Source organism: Tarenaya hassleriana, unplaced genomic scaffold (genome assembly GCF_000463585.1).
Source record: "Tarenaya hassleriana unplaced genomic scaffold, ASM46358v1 Cleome2, whole genome shotgun sequence".
Taxonomy (NCBI): domain Eukaryota; kingdom Viridiplantae; phylum Streptophyta; class Magnoliopsida; order Brassicales; family Cleomaceae; genus Tarenaya; species Tarenaya hassleriana.
This window is the reverse complement of record NW_010965372.1, coordinates 1,349,888-1,370,192: the sequence shown is the minus strand read 5'-3', so window position 1 is coordinate 1,370,192 and position 20,305 is coordinate 1,349,888. Positions and strand designations below refer to the sequence as shown.

Genomic DNA, 20,305 nt, shown 5'->3' with positions numbered 1-20,305 from the left:
AAAGAGATCATACTTGATTGCAAAAGAACAAAACCAGATTCAACAAGTAAATCATAATGGTTATATAATTCACTATACAAGAGACCTGTTTCACGAGTTAATCGATTCGGACAGATCGTCTGTCCGTGCAATCCGAGTTGTGTTTCAGAGGTTACACAATAATCATGAAAAGAATTTTCGATTTGAAATTCAACCGACATCTGATGGTTGGTTTGTGCAGCAACTGGGAGATCACCACGAAAACAAACATAGAATTTCATTCCCCCTAAACAGATCCAGATTGATCGTATGTAATCCGACGCAAAAATCTTCAAGAACAGTGTGTGTGATTACATAGATCATATACACAGGCAGCAACAATATTACCACATTAGTACATAATACACTTTACCATTAGCAACAACTACTAATCTGCAGTTTAGAGTTATCTAATCCCATTCCAAATCAAGCATAAAAAATCTCGGAAACAATTCGTGTACCTCATGCAGCAGCAGCAGCAGCAGCAACACATTACATCCATCGCAGTTCAGCTAGATCCCTGACTTAGATATCTCTTTCGGACATTACGTCGAGCACTTAGTGCTCCCTATTAAACTCACGAAACGACAACTTAGAACAAAACCGAAACAGATCATTGCCATAACCCTAAAACCAACGCGGATTCACGAGATCGCACGAAATTGAAATATATTCCCGCAAAAAAAAAAAGTGGAAAGAACAACGAACCGAGCTGAGTATGAGAGAGAGAAAGAGTAGTACCTGATGCGAGAGTTAAGAAAGACCACGGAGGGAAGAAACCGGCGAGACGGAGGCGCCGGCGGTGAAGGCGTCTGTCCCCAGAGAGATGCATATCTTATAAAGGCTAATGGAGACAAGTTTGGGACTGGCGGAAGGTTATTACTGGGAGATTAATAAAGATAATGACACAGACACGTGTGTATGTATATATATCACAATCATTTTGTTTCATACACATATTCAGTTCGATGAAAAACAAGATGAAAACTTTTGAAATTTATATTCGATTACTGGCATGTTTCAGTATATGAACGTGTGCGCATGTAAAAAATCTAATTTTTTTTTTTTGGTCAAACCAGAAAGTTCACCTAGGTCTTCGACCCAACCTACATCTTCCTGAGCTCGGATCTAATAAGTAAAACCGAACCGAATCAAACCCGAATGAATATGATATAATAAATCGATTGATATATATTTTATAGAAACAAAACGGAACCGAATACTGAAACATCTACCCATAACAACAACCTTATATTAGTTTCAATCCGGTTTGATTCTTTAATACAAAATAAAATCTTCGGTTTGATTCGGTTCGGTTCGGTTTTATTCGATTCTAATTTCTAATTATGCTAGGTTGTTGTTCGGTTTAGATAATTGAACAAATAAAACCCATTTCTTATATCTGCGGCCCATTGGGATACAACAAACGGGCCTAAGTGTTATTCATAGTAGGCCCATTTCTGTAATGTTCATTAATCATTACACTCGAAAATTACTCCATCTTATTATACTCTTAGATGAATTCCGAATATTAATTAACCTAAATGAATTGCATGAATTTGGAATATTATATGCTTTTTAAGGTCATTTATGTATTGGAAACAAAATAAAAAATTCTGAAACACGTTTGTGTGTTTTGTAGTAGACGTAAAATATTATATATAGAAAATAAATATAAATGGGCATCATTTATTGAAGTTGTTGTCATGTATATCTAAAAGGATAAAAAAAATAAATAAATTGATTATCTCGATTTTTGGTTTGATAATTTGCGTTCTAATGGACCGACTAATTTAATAGATAGTCCCGACTCCATATATCATTTCATGGTCTTGTTTGCATACACAGACAGAAAACACAAGTTAGGTACCAACCTCATCCATATGTGACGTTATTTTATAATATATATTATACGAATAAAGTTTTTTTTTATAATCCAGAAATTTACCAGATTTTTGGTCCGACTACATCTCCCAAAAGATCGGAGAAGTCTTGGTGAATGCCCCTCTCCACGTTTGGATTTGAACCCAGAATGAGAATATGCATTCTGCCACCACTAGACTACCCAAGTTTGACTCGAATAAAGATTTGTTAATAAGTGAAATAATGCATATATGATATGAGAGTGATACAAAATATTTTAATATTTTTTCTTTCTTCCTAAGAGGACAACGGGGATATATTCATTTGAAAAGATAGAGATATATGTTCCTATAAATTTGATGTAGATACTTAATTAAAAATATAAATAATAATTTTTTTAGTTGAAATGATAACGTTATATCCTAAAATAAAGAGTTCGAGACTAAAATATATTTCTAATAAAATAAATTTAAGTTGGAAAAAAAGACTCTGAGATATAAAACAAATTTAGATTTTTTTTTTGGTAAGATAAAATAAATTTAGTTGAAAAGGTAGAGATGTATTTGTGACAGGGCACAAACCCATGCCTTACGAGAAAGGACCAAAACTTAAATTGATGAGCTCGCATCTGCCACCAGATTCTGCTAAAAAAAAAAAAAATAATAATAATAATAATAATAATAGATTTAAACTATAATAAAACTAAAATGCAAATTGCAACATCGTTTTTAAAATCCTTTTTTTAATTGGGATATGAAGACAAAGGAGTGGGTGGGGCCCAATGAGTTTGGCCCAACCCACCGCTGGGCCCATCGTCGTCAGTCGGCCGAACCATTTCTCCGGCACCGTCGTCCCACTCGTCGCCCATTTCTACGTCCACTACAATTAATAATTATTTGTCCTTTTTATTTTGAATATTATAATTTATAATTTATAAATTATTATGCCCATTTTTTTTATTTGTCCATTATTGAAATTACACAGCAAGTTTGTTTCCTATGCCACCAAGAAAACCAAAGATCAAATTTCAATTGGACTGATCCAATCCATTTGAATAAAAAAACATTACCGACGTCAGTTACTGTTAGAAAAAAATTACATAAAAAAATATTGCTCCTGATATCCTCAGAAAAAAAAATTAATGACTTTAGTAACGGTTAAGACGGATAGTGGGATTTGATAAAAATTTTAAATAATTTATTTTTTATAATCTACAAATTCTCAAAGTTTTCATTTCAACTACATCTTATAAAAGAACTGACAAATTCATATGGGTATTTTTTTTTTCAAATGGATAATCGAATTTGGGTTAAAAAAAAAACTTTATCTCTGCCCGTACCAATTAAACAACCTGATCTTGGATAGTAGTTCGATCTTTTTATATCATTTTGATTATAGTTCATGTTGTTTTATAGAAATCGAAAATTTTAGTATTTATATTTACAAGTTTAGATAAATTTGAAAATTTAATATGTTAATCTCCCTAAAAATATAATATACACATGTTCTTTTATGATAAAATATACTACACATATACGACCTTCGCTAGCTTTGCAATCTTCTACTATCATTATATTATATTATATAATAATAAACGAGTACTCCCAAGTCCCAAATGTTTGTCTGCCATGTGGAACTTTTTTGTAATAAAAAAAAATAAGAATTAAACGATGCATTAAATCATACTAAAATATGAAAATTGGTATATTAATAAAAATGAAAGAAAAAATATATGGATTGAACTATATTTAATAAGTAAGATAATAGTATAGAAACACAAATAGAAGAAGCTGTATGAATATTAAATTAGTAATGCAATGATAAAGTTAGAAAAATATTTTAATAAATTACAAATAACAATTCAATATCTATATATTTTAATAATTTATTCAAATTAAGAAGTCACTAATATTAAATTTAAAAGTTTATTTCGAACTTTCAAATTATAAATCATCTATTGGGATAAGATAAGACCTAATATCTTGTATTCAAAAGATGTTTTACCTACAATTTCCTAATTAACAAAACAATTGTAACGTAATGAAATGGAATTTGATATCTAAAATAGCAATCAGGATGACAAGTTGATTACTATTAAATTTGTATGGTTTAAGTTCGAAAATTGTTAAGATGTTGATGACTGTATTCCACGAATTAATATGATATTAAACAAATGTACAGTTTTTTTTTTATTTTTGGGGTTAACGATATAGTTTTCACTAAAATGAAATTTTCCTAATGATAATAATAATAATGATAATAATAATAATAATAATGATAATAATGATAATAATAATAATAATAATAATAATAATAATAATAATAATAATAATAATAATGATGATGATGATGATAGTGGTATACAGACGTAACCATATTAAATGCAACATATGCTGTACGATATAAAAAGTTATATTTGATTAGAAATTAATTTAAAAGGAGACATGACTCCATCATTGGTCTCTATATATGTCGTCCTTGTTAATGTTTCTTTGGTACAACTCCCTTTCTATATTTTCTAAAGAAATGTTAGTTCTTATATAAGAGTTTTCACGTCAATCAAAATTTAATATTACGAACCGTCGTAAGAGTCCGACACCAAAGACAAAAATTTCATTGCGTTCTTATGATATGTGAAATAAAAAATGCGGAATATATTAAATCAGAAACGGATAGTCTGCTCTGTAACCAATAAATAAAGAAAAATCAAAAGTTAGGATACTAATAACCAAGACCATCGAATCATTTGAATATTCTTAGCATATTACTTTGAATACCTTTGACTATGGACTTTGAATCAAAGATGAAAAGGAAACGTGATACACGCTGTTATAATTTAAATGCATGCATGCATGCACGCACACTTATATATATATATATATGTGTGTGTGTATATACATATATAGCGCCGTCTTAATTATTACACTACATAGAAATTTACACTCCAAAACTTTATCAGACAAAAAATAAAATTACTTGTAAAACCTAAATTATAGTGGATCATGATGTCTATACAACTTGTTAAAATTTCGAACACGTGTGTTTTTTTTAACACTTGAAAATAAGCAGGTGTATTATAAACTGTAATGGAACTCTCGTGATGGCAGGGGGCTTGATGAAACTTGTTTACACATATATATATATACACACCAAAGATAAATGTGTATGTATACGTATCTATCACTATACGGAATATATATGTGTGCGTGTATGTATATATGTATGCATCTGAGTGTGAGTGATGCATGAAAATGGCATGACATGGGTCACCGATTCAAGAAAAAGAGATGAATGGTGGGGTTAGTCGTCATGTCGACGTCGAGACTCGGATTGGTCAGACAGATACGTTACGTCTTGTTGTCTGCGTGCAACATGTTTTCATGATTATGATAACGATCACTTTTACATATCCTTTCCAAATGCCACACTATACACAAAATTCCGGTTTCTTCTCGCCTCGCAACGTTCAAATTTATAATGCCATAAAATGCAATGCCATCGAGGAGGAACATAAAACTTTAAAAAAAAAAAAAGATATCAAATGTTTTGTTTAATATAGGAAAAATAGGTAGCCTTATAAGACTCGGGTTTGAGTTCGCCTCGACCTTTCTATTAGTGTTTTTCCTCTCTTTTTTTTTTCCATTTGGATTATTTTTTTATAATTTTTTTAAAACAGATTTTCGGACCAATCTGAACACTGTCGGGTTTAATCTGATCAAATCTGAATCCCAATTCGAGTCCGACCTAAATATTCAATTTTTTTTCCACAAATTGACATATGAACCCGATCATTTTTTTGGACGGACTTGGACCAGGTTTCAAAACTCAAACCAAAAATAGAATGTCTAAATAGACCAAAGTAAAACAACATTATTTTAAAACCTAGAATGATATATTTTAGAAAATCTTGAAGATGTTGGAATTTATTTTCTCATTTAAAAAAAAATTGTTCCTCGTGAAAACTCATTTCGGATCTTCCTCGGACCCGAAAGGTTTTTATTCGTTAGTGAAACATTAATCGGTCATTTTCATTTGTGAATAGTTATTTGTTTCAACAAATTAATGAGAGAACTATAACAGAAGGATCTTGTCAAGGGAAGTGCAATAATAAGAAAAATCATCAATGGAAAATGATTATTTGATGAAAAATATAATGCTCGATCGCAACGGAACTTCAATCACTTCAGGAATGTCGCCACGATAATAACTTGAAAAGATTCAGTCAATCAATTCATGTAAAAAGATTGACTCAAAATGATGACTTTGAAAAAAAAAATTAAATGGATGGTTGAATAGTAAATTAACCATTTTTCCGACAACCCCAACGAATGAGAAACATCCAACATAAACTCATCCGACGCAATTGCATGAACATAATAAAATGAATTGAGGTTTACATGAAATTTTTATGAGAACATATATAATTTTTTTAGACCGAATTGTATATATGTACACATGGATGATGATCAATACAATATCTAAGTGAAGGGATACGTTTTTTTTTTTGTTTATATGTGATGAAGTATAAGCTCTGTAATGAGAACAAAAGAAAGGAGTGACGACATTTTTAGTTTTAAGGGGTTATAGATTATTCACTACAATCATGATAATACTAATTAATGTTCAAGAACTATATATATATATGATTAAAAATTAAGACTAATGATGATAATTTGGCACGTGGTTATAGATGGTAATGTGACATGAACGGATTGGAAGAGTTGGCGTGTTGCATGTGTTTGTCTACTCCTTAGGAGACAACTATAAAAACTCAACAAATGTCGAAGCTTAGTGTGCTAAGTTTTTGTATAATTGCCACTTTTGATACATGATTTTGAGATGCAACATATATAATGTTTTCCTCTTTCAATCGGGTTTGGACTTCACATGCTCCATATATAGCTCTTCTCCTTACTTGTTGGAACAATCAAACATTCTTTTTTTTTTCTTCCTTTTTTTTTATGTGCGTCTTTGAATGAAATAGTAACATATAAAGAAAACCCTAAACATGCTTTTACTTTCTTAAACAACTTCTAGTATATTCCTTATATATATATATACCTTATATATATAGATATAGAATGTAAAATAAAACATGATATTAAATTCAAACGACTAATGAATATATCGACTTCATAATTTTCTATTTGAAAAAAAAAATCATATTGAAACCTCAAAGCGAGAATTTTATAGCCGTTAATAAAGCTCCGGTTGAGAGGGCATGATTTTAATTATATCCATCAAATTTGAAGGTCGATCTCTTTTATACCACAGTGGCACGAACCTATAAAACATATCTTCCTTAAGTAAAATTGTTAGTGATCCAAAATTTGAATAGTTAAAGTACGTATATATATATGTGATTATACATTGGAGACAAAGTGACCTTAGGTGTATATCCACGCACCTCTTATTCAAATATTGGTGTACACAAGACTAGTTAACTATATGTCCCGTGAAATACAGAGCCTAATATATATATATATATATATATATATATGAATGAATGATCACCACTCTTAAGATCTCCTTGCAGCTACCTAATAATAATTCAATGGATAAATAATATATCCTAATCCTATAAGTACAAACAAAATACAATTTTGTTTTTTTTTTCTTTTCAAGAACATTTATTAAATTAATTTATGGAATGCATACATAGTAAATCCACATGGCAAATGGTGAACGGTCCAAGTATCACATGCAAACAAATAAGTCGGCACCTCTTTCTATGATAGGGTACCTAAATAATTGAAATAAAAGGAGGAGATATAGTTTTCATCATATAGTATATATTAAATGCCAACAAGAAGTGGATATCAATGTTTTCATATATATATATATAGGGGAACAAATGAAATTAATTAACGCGTAAGGAAATTATAAAAGAGAAGGGAGACACAAACAAGTAGATTATCGTGCCGACCAACAAAATTGATCAATCTCTTCACGACTTCTGTTTTTTTTTTTCCTTTTTTTTTTTGGCGACACATATGCATGAAATGAGATGGGACTAGACATGAAAAATCTTTGAACGCAAAAGGACTGATCACTTAATCATGCGTTTCAAATGTAGCTTTTAAATGTGGGTCATTCTCGAAATGTCTACACACACACACACATATATACATACATATATATATATATATATACATCTGTGAGTGTGTGTGTTTTATCTTGTTAATTCTAGATGGATCTATTGAAAAGAATAAACATATAACAGGTCTAGCTTTGTTGGTTGAATTGGTTACATTTTATCAGAATCCATTGAATTGTTAAATGGGTTAAATTTTGCGTGACATTATCTATTAAAAAAAAAATACTATTATACGGTTCTAGTTTGTGATATATCCATTAATTAAATTATAGTCTTATAAATACCAAGATGAATCGCGTTTAAAATAGAAAATTATATTTTATGGGATTTGTCCAAGGTTAAAATAGACAAATTCGTTATAAGACACGTCAAACTTTCAGTTACAACATTAACTATGTATATAGAGCAACGTGATGTGGTATGATGGTAATAGGGAACCCATACTTACCGTCCACAATGGCTCGAATATTGTTGGAATAATAATAATAATAATAATAATAATAATAATAATAATAATAATAATAATAATAATAATAATTGTTCTTTATATATAGATTTCTTAATAACTGCTTGAAAAAAATATACACAATAAAGAAAAATTAAATAATAACAATGCATGTCATTTGGACACACACACACACATCTATATATATATAATTAAAAAATTCGTACTTCATTTTTTATAGATAGTATATATCGAAATTCAGTTTAATCCAAAATTAAACACAATAAATTTGTTCTGACTATGTGTTTTGGTTTCGTTATATATGTTTTCGAGAGCGATTCTTTTATCGGATTGGATAAATAATTCTCTAATTCAATAATTAGAATAAAGAAGAATTTACCACCAGTGATAAATCATTCTCTCGCTCTTGTATTAGAATAAAATCTAACTATTTGCATCTTTTTGTTTTTGTGGGCATTGCAAGGAGCACAAGTGGCCTCCTCTTCATATATCAAATACACTTACATTATATATATATATATATATATATATATATTCACTCATATTAATGAAATAATATGAGAAATACATTCCCCTTGGACGGCAAAATTTTATTAGAAGTTGTCATGTCAAAACATTTACCGGAAAACAGAACCAAGTTGAGAATAGTTTTTTTATATATCTCAATAATCCATTCCACAAAATTATATTTTATTCTGATAAAAAGAGAATACAAACAGAAATTTATTTTTTTTAAAAAGGAAAAGAATCACAAAAGATACCAAAAGACAGAAACCGACAAAACTATGACTGCTATTGTATAACAATGGTCTTGTCAACACGAGAACAACATCAACCAATGCATACATACAAATATAAATACACACACATATATATATATATATGTATTTGACTATATCTACAGACGTGTGTATAGTGTATCTCTATGTATTTGTACAAGCATTTTGGTACTTGTAGGACCGTGTCTTAAATGCTAGGAATTTATGGGCCAAAAAATGCTTTGTTTTTTATATTTATTTATGTAATTGCGCTTGCATGCATACATACATACATACATACATACATATATACATGTACATGCGCAGTTGATGGAAATAAAAAAACCAATCACATGTTAAACGGCTTCCAAATTTATTTGTGTAAAATATTTCAGTTTGACATGGACAGTACTTTTAAGTAGTGAAAATATGATATTTTTAAATATCTATTAGTTATATTTTCAATCGTAAAGATTAGTCCAAACCTCATAAAAGTATCAATATAAACAAAAAATTTAATTGCATTTTATAATATAGATTCTAGAATATAATAATTGTTACTAGGTCTTTATTTCTTCGTACGTATATCATGATCTACTCATGAAATTCATTCTTCCGTTGCCACTATAGACGGTTCATTTTTAAATTATCTTCCATCTTGAAAAGTACCAATGTTATAATTTCATTTACTATTTTTATATTTTATTTCAAAAAAAAAGAACACGCACATAAAAAGTAATCAACTATTGCAACAAAAATAAAGTTTAAGATAAAACATGATTCGATTATCATTTAATGAGTTTAGGGTTACTAGCACACATCTGAATATGTTTGAGAATAATAACAAATTAATAAGATTAATGTGTGTGTTTATGAAAATTTGATCACATATATATACGCGTATATACACACATATATATATGTGTGTGTGTGTGTGTATTTATGTATAGCGTGTATATATGTATTGTGTGAAGACAGAGGAATGGGTGTTATCAACTGTGACAACTGATAACGGATTTGCTATTTGACCAAACTCTACAAAATACAGACAAGTCCTCCATGAAGAGAACCCACTATTCTTTTTAACAGATTTAATTTCAGTATATTTGTGTGTATATGTGTATATATATATATGTATTATGATATAAGTACATCCATATGTTTACATGAAAAAAAAAGGAAGGTCACGGGAATTTGTGCAAGAAATCACACAAGCGGTAAAAAGTCAAAGGATCTACTAATAACACAGAATAAATAAAATGGAAAATAAAAACACCATTAGGGCAAATATCTCTCCTCCTCTTTATGTCTATTCTCTTTCCTCCATGGAAATTGCTTCTGCTCCTTCATTCCAAAAACAAAATCCTCCATGGAAATTTCCATATTGCTTTCGATGAAGATGATGATGATGATGACGATGATGATGATGATGATGATGATGATGATGATGATGATGATGATGAATCTCCCATTGCATAGAGGATGAAGATTTGAAAACAAGGAGCTCTTTCTAATAATAAATTAAACTACAAAGAGAAGCAACAAATAATTACAGTCTCTGTTTTTTTTTGTAAATCTGCTTTGTATGTAGCGTTGATCCCTCCGTGGAAATCGAGGAGAAAAGATCATCAACCTACACCAAAAACAACAACAAGAATAATCATAAACTAGAACTTGATTGTCCTTATTTAATTTCAAAGTAAAAGGTCAAAGCATATGACAATATATAATTAGTGTGTATATATGTATAATTACATGCATGTGCTTATAATTAAATAGCAGAAACCAAAGGCATGAATTGGATGAGCTTACTCACAAGCAGTGTTGTGTTGTGTTATTTGATCAAGGGAAGGAACAGAAGCTGTTGTTTGTGAACCCACTTGGGTTTATAAACTTCTGTCTTTGCTCATCATCATTTATATTATTACCCTGAAATAGTAAATTAAGTAAAACCCATTATGTTTTTTTTTTCACTTATTAATTACATTGTTAGGTCTAATTTTGGATATATATATATATATATATATGTAAAATAAGAGGAGCAATTTATGTTACATGAGAGAGAGGGAGGTGTGGGTGCAATAGAGAATTAGGGAATAGAGGAGTTGTAGTGGTTGGCATTGCTTCAGTAAAAGCCTCTGTGAGCCCCATCTGTTCATAAAAAAAAACATTTATTTATCTATTTATTCATAAAAATAATATATTTAGAGGGAAGTTCAGATGTCAAATTAATGTCTATGTTCAGATCCATCTCTCGGATTTTTGATTGATTGTGTCGGAATCATTATTATATATATTGTTCTAAAACCAGACCAAATAGTCAAATTAAATTATACATTTAAAATAAAATAATCAGACGTTTTTTTTTGTATATAATAGATGATATATACAATTCAAAAATAAATATATTTGCACTTATATTTAACCATAACATTGCCGTTTTAGATAATATGTGTCTAATGCAAGATTGGAATTTTCACTCTTAATGGATGTTAGAATTAAATTTTTGCCAACCACATTCTAATGAAACATTAGACAAAATTAAAAAATAAAAATATTACCTCTGGTCTGACCATGAAGGTGTCAAGGTCCACGCCAAAGTCATAAACCACAGGGCTCATAGAAGCTAGCTTCATAGACAGAAACTGATACATATATAGAAAAAATAAATTATTTAATAAATTATAATCAATAGATAGTTGAGAAATCATAAATGAATAGATAAAATAAAGTATTTATTTATTTTTTGTTGGAATAAAAATAAATAAGAGCATGAAAGAGAAAGTGTGTATGTCTGCACCTCAACTTGATTCTGCAGGGACTGGACATAGTTTATTATCTCATCCAACATAAGGGCCTTCCCTGTCACCTGTTTATATATGTATTTTTTTCACAAATTACATTTTTCCCAAACTATAATAAATCATGCATAATTTCATTTAATTAATTTTTAATTACATATTTACACAATTTTAATTAAATTTTAAGATGAGAATCTGACCTTATCACAACCAGGAACAAGTTTTTGCAGAATCCTCATCCTCTCACTGATCTTCTCCCTTCTCACCTATACTCAAAACATAATATATTGATATTAATATTATTGTCAAAATTTGACGATTATACGAAATTTCTGATTTTATATCCCGAGAAATTAATGCCAATGACCTAAAACTGCATCCATGGAATTACATACCAAACTCTAGGAAATTTTATATAAAATTAAATGGACCGATTTTGATTGGCGAAAACGAAATAGCAATTATTTGGAAAATTAAAAGCAATGTTGTCATGAAATGACCAAATTACCCTTTCAGCGAGGCTGTGGCTGTCAGTAGCTTGGCCTCTTCTTGCCCTAACATGAATGTAATCTTTTGGAGGCTCTTCGCTCGCTTTCTTATCCTTCTCTTCCTCGCCCCCCTTCTTCTGCCTCTTGCTTTTCCCACCCTCTTTTTCCTCCTAATTTACACAATCGCCCCAATATTTAAGTTTTTGTCATTTATACCCAACCAAACACAAATCAAACCAAGAAAAGTTTCTAAATTTCGCAACTTTTTGGGATTTCCAACTGGTTTAATTAGTCCGTGACATGTCAGGGATGATCTCGTGAAAGTTCCAGTACAAGAAAGAACTCGAATATATGAATATGTGAAGTTTTTTAATTTTACCTTGGAATTGATAGACCGGTTTCCCGGCTTCCTCCGACGGTGGCCGACGGTGGCGGCGGCGGCGGAAGATTCGGTGGTGGTGGTGGTGGTGGTGCTATGTCTCTTGGGACCAGAGGATTCGTTTTCTTGGCTAAGTACTTCATCAACCGTAGCCACCAAAGCCACTTGATCAAGAGAATCATCGGCGGTATTGATGTTATTACAAAATGGGTTGGATTCAAAGTTCGGGGTGGTGCTGTCGGGGAGTGCATCATTGTTGTCGAGGTTGGCGAAAATGGAGGAGAGCTTGAAAGGAGGAGCGTTAATGGCGGGGGGGGTGATGTTAGACGAAGGTAAGAGAAGAGGGTCTAGCAGAAAAGGATGATACTGTTGGAACGAAGAGAAAGCTGCCATCTTTCTTTCTTTTTTCTTACAGAGTGGAGAAAGTTTTTTTTTTTTCTTTCTGTATCGAGTTTTAGAGAGAGAGTGTAAGCGTATGTTTGTGAGTGAGAAATCGTAAGGACCCCAAAGGGTTTATATAAACATCTTAGAGAGAGAGAGAGAGAGAGAGAGAATGGGGACCAGTCAAAATTTCAAAGTGTTTATTTATTTATTTTTTTTTGGTAAAGGGACTTTTGCATGCAAGAAATTACCAAAAGTATTTTCGGCGTCAAATTTCGGGAAAAAAAACAGATAATTAATGTGAGGGATTAATCCATTAACTATTTCATAAAATTGTCTATTTTTAGATGTAAACTTTGGGTAACGGCAATACTCTCTGGTAAGAGAAGAGGGTCTAGCAGAAAAGGATGATACTGTTGGAACGAAGAGAAAGCTGCCATCTTTCTTTCTTTTTTCTTACAGAGTGGAGAAAGTTTTTTTTTTTTCTTTCTGTATCGAGTTTTAGAGAGAGAGTGTAAGCGTATGTTTGTGAGTGAGAAATCGTAAGGACCCCAAAGGGTTTATATAAACATCTTAGAGAGAGAGAGAGAGAGAGAGAGAATGGGGACCAGTCAAAATTTCAAAGTGTTTATTTATTTATTTTTTTTTGGTAAAGGGACTTTTGCATGCAAGAAATTACCAAAAGTATTTTCGGCGTCAAATTTCGGGAAAAAAAACAGATAATTAATGTGAGGGATTAATCCATTAACTATTTCATAAAATTGTCTATTTTTAGATGTAAACTTTGGGTAACGGCAATACTCTCTGGATATAGCTGTTGTTTTCTGTACAGCTAGTGTTGCTTTTTTGCACGTAATTTAAAATTAATTAATTATATATATGTGTGTAGTATTGTTTTATCCAAAAGTTAAAAAAATAAACAATGCAAATGCTAAAATTTTAAAATAATTTTATTCTTGTTTTATTTGACATTTAAATCCATATATATTAAAAATAAAAATTGAAGGAAGAGAGAGATAAAAGAGATGATTTTTTAAAAGATTGTGTGTTGGAAATAAATGATATGCTTTAAAAAAAAAAGATTACATATTCATGAAAGAAATTGGTAACAATTTTCCGGGACATATTTTTTTAACAAAATTATTAATTGCATTTAATTAATTTTAAAATATAACATAAATAAGTTATATATATATTATATTGTACATTATATAAGTCTAAAAATAAATTAATATATAATATCGCCGAAGTAGAGTTTCACATCAGACTATTCTCTCGAATCATCGTAAATTATAATCCACGAGTCGATATATCTATTTCTTTGCCATTAAATTGCTGCTAGCAAGAATTGAATTTGTAAGATTTCTGAAATATATATTGCAAAGTTATTTAATATATATATATATATATTAAATATAACTATAATTATGAAATACATTGGCTTTGAATGATTACAAACTAATTAGATTTTCACCATTTTAACCCAATTCATTCACTATCAAAGAGTTTACTTACATTATGGTACTTTATATTTTTAAAAATGTTCTACATCTATATGAATTCATTAACTCTTTAAAAAAAATTTCAATCTATCATTAACTGACTAACTCTATAAATACAACCATATAAACTCCCAAAAGCCAATGCCACATATTTAATGTTATTCTAAAAATTCAATATGATATATTCTTCATTAAATGTGTGAATAAAAAAAAATACGTATCTCTTCCCATCCACTTTTTTCCTCCCATCTTTTTTTCTCTCTTTTATTTTTGTCTTTTTGCGTTGGTATAAAATAAGGCCATGTTTTTGGGCTTTGAGCCCATCTCAGTGGAAATTTATACCCTCAATTCAAAAATAGATTTTAGAGGAATTTTCTAGTATACGTTGTGGTATCATAGAGATTATAAATGTTTAATACATGACATAATTTGATTCGGATATGATTTTTTTCGCTATATGCTTGGAAAAAAAAAATACAAATATGGTTATAAAAAAAATGGAAGGTTTTAATGTAGAAATGAGTTTCATTGTCCCAAACGGTTCAGTTTCTATACTGCTCTCTTCCTTCACATTTCCGATTGCATGCATTGCTTTGATGCAATTTTGTGGACATAACGAGAGTATATGTAACATATTTTAGAATAATTATTAATTTTCGTGAAAGATATATAATAAAAGTGATTAATAGTTATGTATAAAGATTGTATAACTTTTTAAATATATATATATATATATATTTATATTTATTTGGTTTTAAGTGAAAAATCATAAAATTTCATATATATATATACAATTTATATAAAAATAGAATAATATATATGTATAATAGGGGACAAATCCTTATTTTTTAGAGTTCAGTATATATCGTTAGTTTAAAAATTGAATTTAACACACAAACACACACATATATATCTAATGTGACATGGAAATGATATATGTGTATATATATAGTGGATTGATATTCATATTGGAAAATTTTCTACCTTTCCAGAACACATTTTTAATGAAGTTATTATAAACTAAATGATTACTAAATTCCCTTGATTAAAATATCCTCTTTACGGCAAATTTACCTTGGAATTAGTGCAGTCGGTATATTATTTTATTTTTTTTGGCCTTGATATGGTAGATTTTGCTGTCACATCGCGTATATATTCGAATTAATTATGATAGAAACTCTCCAAGGAAAAAAAAACTAAAATATAGAAATTGAAGAAGCAAATTTGACCTTTGAAACAATGCATGGGTCCAACAATATCGATATCGTGTGATTTAGGACAAAGCATGTACTTAGTGTCTATTCATGTTACAAACGCGTTTCGACGGGCTTTGTAACGTTACGGTCACCAAAAAAAAATTGTTTACAAAAATATTTGTGCATTTGTTTTGTGAAATGTAAAGTAATTTCGAGTATGTTTTATATTAATGACCTATCTATAATATATATATATATATATATATATATACACACACAAAATAGATTGGTGATTAAACAAGATGGTTATGTATTAAGAGTAAATTCCAATGTATTAGATAAAATATTGCGATATAATCCCTTTAGGTTTTATCATAATTTTTAAAAAATATAAAAAAAAGTCAAATATATCCTCATCAATCCTAATTCTCATTAATACTCTATTAAAATTAAACATTTTTTTAATTAAAAGTAAAATTAGAAATTATATTAAAAAATCACTTATAAAATTTAAAATGACATTTATTTAGTAATATGGAAAATTTTCTAAAACGATATTAATTATTAAACGGAGGGAATATTAATTTCTATTTAATTTTTTTTAATTAGACAAAATACTACATTTAGTTTATCACACTACATATACATTTAATTTTTTTAGATAGTATCCTTATATCTTGATTCTGACAAAGGAGCTAATATCATAAACCATAACTTGTACATGTACAAAATGATATTTATTTATCATCAAAATATATAATCGGACAAATCAGAAAATACGTACAATCGATTTACATCATGTAAACCAGACTAGGACAAATAACTAGTTACATATTAACCCAAATTTTTTTGGTTCAATCGGTAAAACGTTTGTTTTGTCTCGAGTTCAAATATCAAATTTGGGGAAAAAACGTATATTTCAAATCATTTTGTTGGCTTCTAATTTCTTAATTAGCCTGGATCTTACTCCATGATACCTAACAAAAAAAAAAGTTACATATTAATATACAATTATGTATTACATTACATGAATACGATGTGTCATTTTCCCGTATGTGATATTTGTTTTCCGATGCCATAATATTTTTTTCTTGTCGGTTTTTTCAATTTGGATCGATATGCGAAGTTTCCTCGACAGAAAAAAGACAGAATTGAAAAAAATAAATTAAAAAACAAATAAGAAGTGATGTCATGTGATATATATACGGCGGCAAGATTGACATATATACTGTCGCCAAAACACAATTTCACAACTCTTAAGTATAACGAATACACTCTCAAATATGACAATCGTATATTTATTCATTACTATGAACATTATATATATATATATGCTTCAAATGGACCGACCAACCAATAATCTCCATTAATTCATATATTATACGGGTGTAAATAATGAGTTTGTTGTTGAATATATATACAATCGCAATCTTTATATCATTTTCGTGTTCTGATCTAATTAAGTAACCGTAGACTTTGCCTATGGGTTTAGTTTTGTGTTTAATTTTTTGGTAACCACAATTACAAGTCATGTAATTGTGATTATATTTTGGATTCTAAGTTTTGTTGTTAGTGGCAAAAGACGTGATTATCCAAAATAAAATTTAAAAAATAATCTGTCTTGGTGGAAGTCTCCATCCTCATGACCTGAGGCATAGATGTAATCATAAATGTGTTTTTATTTAAATTAAGATTGAGTTCTGTAATGGTACGGCTCTCTCTTTTATTATCCATTGAAAAAGAATCTATTGAAGAAGAGCACAGTGCTGCCCGTGCAACTGGCATTAGCTAGCTTCCACTTTTTCATGCAATTTCGATGCGAAATATTTGTCTTAATCCTCATTCTCTCTCTCTCTCTCTATATATATATATATATACATACTATTTACTTGATGGGATCAAATGATTTTTTTTTTAATCAATATTGATGTGATATAATTTTACATATTTATACATAGAATATCCATTTTTTTTTTGTAATTTCGAAATTAACGGCAACCGCAACTATATAAAAATATAGCTATCAGTTATAAGCATTTTGATGATTAGAGTATCATTAATGTTTTAGATTAATGCTATATAACCCATATGCTTTTCGGGGTTTAGCTTGAGTCAGCTGAAGTTTATAAACCCATCTAGTGGTTTTAAAGTTCTATAAAATATTTTTTACCAAAAAAAAAAAGGTTCTATGATTCCTCTAATGGACCGTCAATATTTTTTTAAAATTTTAATTCATGAGAGAGAAGCAACGATGTATTTTTGTACAATAAAAGCCCATTAGGAAATCCTGTACGTTCAAGATTGGGCCTGCAAGAATTCGTTGGGCTCTGTCCGAGTTTGTACTGTTGTCATTCAGTGGGTCCCACAAGATTCCATGTCTAAATATCAGATTACGAACAAATCTCCGCCACAAAAATATTGCTGGGATGTCAAAATCGAAACGACGTCGCTTCACTATCGGGTTTGTGTTTCTCCAGACAGAGATTACGCCTTATCCGTTCCAGCTTATAGCTGTTGAAGTAATCTCTGTTCTGCCTCTCTCTCTCCCCCGAGTTCTTTAAGCTCTGCATCAATGGCGTCTCTCTCAGCAACTTCTCTTAGCTTCAAATCTTTATCCGTACAACCCAAAAGAATCTCCCAGGTCAGTTTTCCAGCTCTCAATTCCATATGTTTTCCAATGCATCTTTGGAATCTTCCCCTAATCCATAAAACATATTATGTCTTATATTTTCGTACTAATCTCACTTGTGTTCTCCATTCATAACACGAAGATCTTCGTAAACACTAATGTAACATGATAATATATATCCACGTGTCTATATATACTAATTATCGTAATAACGTTATCCCTATTTGAAATGCATTTAAAATGTTATACATTTACGTACCAACATTTCGCTAATAACAGTTTTTTTTTTGTTAAACAATAACAGTTTTATATAAGCTATGTATGTAGTGTAGATACCGTTTCCTTCGTTTTCTCGGACCAAACACATTTCACTGCTAACTCTAGTTTGGTATCAGAGTGATCAAATTCGTAACTTTCATATCAGGCACCCAAGCCTTAGTGGCCGAGTGGTAAGTGCGCATGCAAAGCATGAGTTCACAATAGGTTCGATTCCAGATATGGGTAGGGGGCGTTGTAAGATGGTAATTCACCCGATCTTGTGTTCGGATCTCCGGCAGATATAGTTGGGTCGAAGGTTCAACTTTCACATCGGATTAGATTCTATAAGATTTGGTTTTGATTTGTACCGAGCTTTCACCCGATAGTGTCCATAATATTACTAACGAATTCGATCTCTCTCAGGTGGTGTCGGGAGAAGCCTCGATTTTTCGGTCCGTCTCTTTTGGATGCACAAAGGGTCGTTTCCCGTATTCGAAGAATCTCCGTCTTCAAGTCTCTTGTGCAGTAAGATCCCTATCTCACACACTCTCTTCTTGCTTTTGAAAACATTAAAAAAAAAAGGAACAGACTTTTGTGTAAGAGTAGTATTAGTATTGTAATTTATACAATGGTTTAACCTAAAATCTCCTATGTATTGACACATATAGGCATATTATGCACCGATTTGAATGTGTTACAAAAAATGCAGGCAAAAGCCGAAACCGTGCAGAAAGTATGCGATATCGTGAGGGAGCAACTCGCATTGCCCGCAGATTCTGAGCTCACTCCCGAGTCCAAGTTCTCGGCCCTTGGCGCCGATTCTCTCGACACCGTACGTACCATATAATATGTCGATTTTGAAATCCTACTAATGTTTTAACGATCGATTTTGGGACGACGATCTGATGTGGCACGGGCAGGTGGAGATTGTGATGACATTGGAGGAAAAGTTTAAGATAAGTGTGGACGAATCTGATGCTCAGAACATAACGACGATCCAAGAAGCTGCCGATTTGATAGAGCAGCTAGTCGACAAGAAACCCTGAACCAAACCGATCGTCGATACCCGGCTAACCGGGAAATTGAACCGGCGGTTTTGGTTTGTAACCTTTTCGTTTTTGGTATTCTTTGGGATGCAAGATTTTGATTGGTGAGGAATCTATGAACAATCTTTTGGGATGTTTGGATGCTTCTCTGTGCTCGAGTCTTTCGTGGATGTCCAATCTAAATTATTTTAATCTAATAAAAGGGTTAAAATCAAATTACATATATCGACGAATGAGATGAATTTAAACACGTCAGATTTACACACACACACACATATATATATATATATATATATATTAAAATTTATAGAATTTTATAACAAATTCAAAGTGAAATATTTTTGAATTATAAATATAAATATTACAATAGAATAAATATTTAGTTTTTTCTTTGTGACATTTAAAACTGTATAATTTATATAT

At 30.3% G+C, this 20,305-nt stretch overlaps 2 protein-coding genes across 4 annotated transcripts; one reads left to right on the top strand and one right to left on the bottom strand.

Moving 5' to 3' along the window:
- Positions 1-10,319: 10,319 nt before the first annotated feature.
- Positions 10,320-13,768, bottom strand: LOC104811563 (transcription factor bHLH137). 3 transcript variants are annotated; one of them, XM_010538288.1, is made up of 9 exons: positions 13,631-13,768; positions 12,871-13,202; positions 12,512-12,661; positions 12,204-12,269; positions 12,003-12,071; positions 11,764-11,847; positions 11,258-11,353; positions 11,019-11,131; positions 10,377-10,835 (listed from the first exon to the last, which is right to left on the bottom strand). In XM_010538288.1, exons 1-8 carry the CDS (start codon positions 13,689-13,691, stop codon positions 11,045-11,047), a joined length of 945 nt encoding a protein of 314 aa, XP_010536590.1. In that variant the 5' UTR covers positions 13,692-13,768; the 3' UTR covers positions 10,377-10,835; positions 11,019-11,044. The 3 variants fall into 3 exon arrangements, with proteins under 3 accessions (XP_010536591.1, XP_010536590.1, XP_010536589.1); XM_010538289.1 differs by lacking the exon at positions 13,631-13,768 and having other exon boundaries at positions 10,320-10,835; positions 11,015-11,131; positions 12,871-13,340; XM_010538287.1 differs by lacking the exon at positions 13,631-13,768 and having other exon boundaries at positions 12,871-13,340.
- Positions 13,769-18,412: 4,644 nt separating this feature from the next.
- Positions 18,413-20,037, top strand: LOC104811562 (acyl carrier protein 4, chloroplastic). The gene is made up of 4 exons (XM_010538286.1): positions 18,413-18,590; positions 19,260-19,361; positions 19,546-19,668; positions 19,757-20,037. Exons 1-4 carry the CDS (start codon positions 18,522-18,524, stop codon positions 19,880-19,882), a joined length of 420 nt encoding a protein of 139 aa, XP_010536588.1. The 5' UTR covers positions 18,413-18,521; the 3' UTR covers positions 19,883-20,037.
- The last annotated feature ends 268 nt before the right edge of the window (positions 20,038-20,305 follow it).

What these genes read in the sequence shown, in the direction of transcription:
- LOC104811563 (XM_010538288.1), bottom strand. Translation starts at nt 13,691, where the DNA reads ATGGCAGCTTTCTCTTCGTTCCAACAGTATCATCCTTTTCTGCTAGAC. An exon ending in ACCGGTCTATCAATTCCAAG is followed by an intron (nt 12,662 to 12,870) that starts GTAAAATTAAAA and finishes TGTGTAAATTAG; the next exon opens with GAGGAAAAAGAGGGTGGGAA. An exon ending in TTGTTCCTGGTTGTGATAAG is followed by an intron (nt 12,072 to 12,203) that starts GTCAGATTCTCA and finishes ATATATAAACAG; the next exon opens with GTGACAGGGAAGGCCCTTAT.
- LOC104811562 (XM_010538286.1), top strand. Translation starts at nt 18,522, where the DNA reads ATGGCGTCTCTCTCAGCAACTTCTCTTAGCTTCAAATCTTTATCCGTA. An exon ending in GTCTTCAAGTCTCTTGTGCA is followed by an intron (nt 19,362 to 19,545) that starts GTAAGATCCCTA and finishes CAAAAAATGCAG; the next exon opens with GCAAAAGCCGAAACCGTGCA. An exon ending in GCGCCGATTCTCTCGACACC is followed by an intron (nt 19,669 to 19,756) that starts GTACGTACCATA and finishes TGGCACGGGCAG; the next exon opens with GTGGAGATTGTGATGACATT.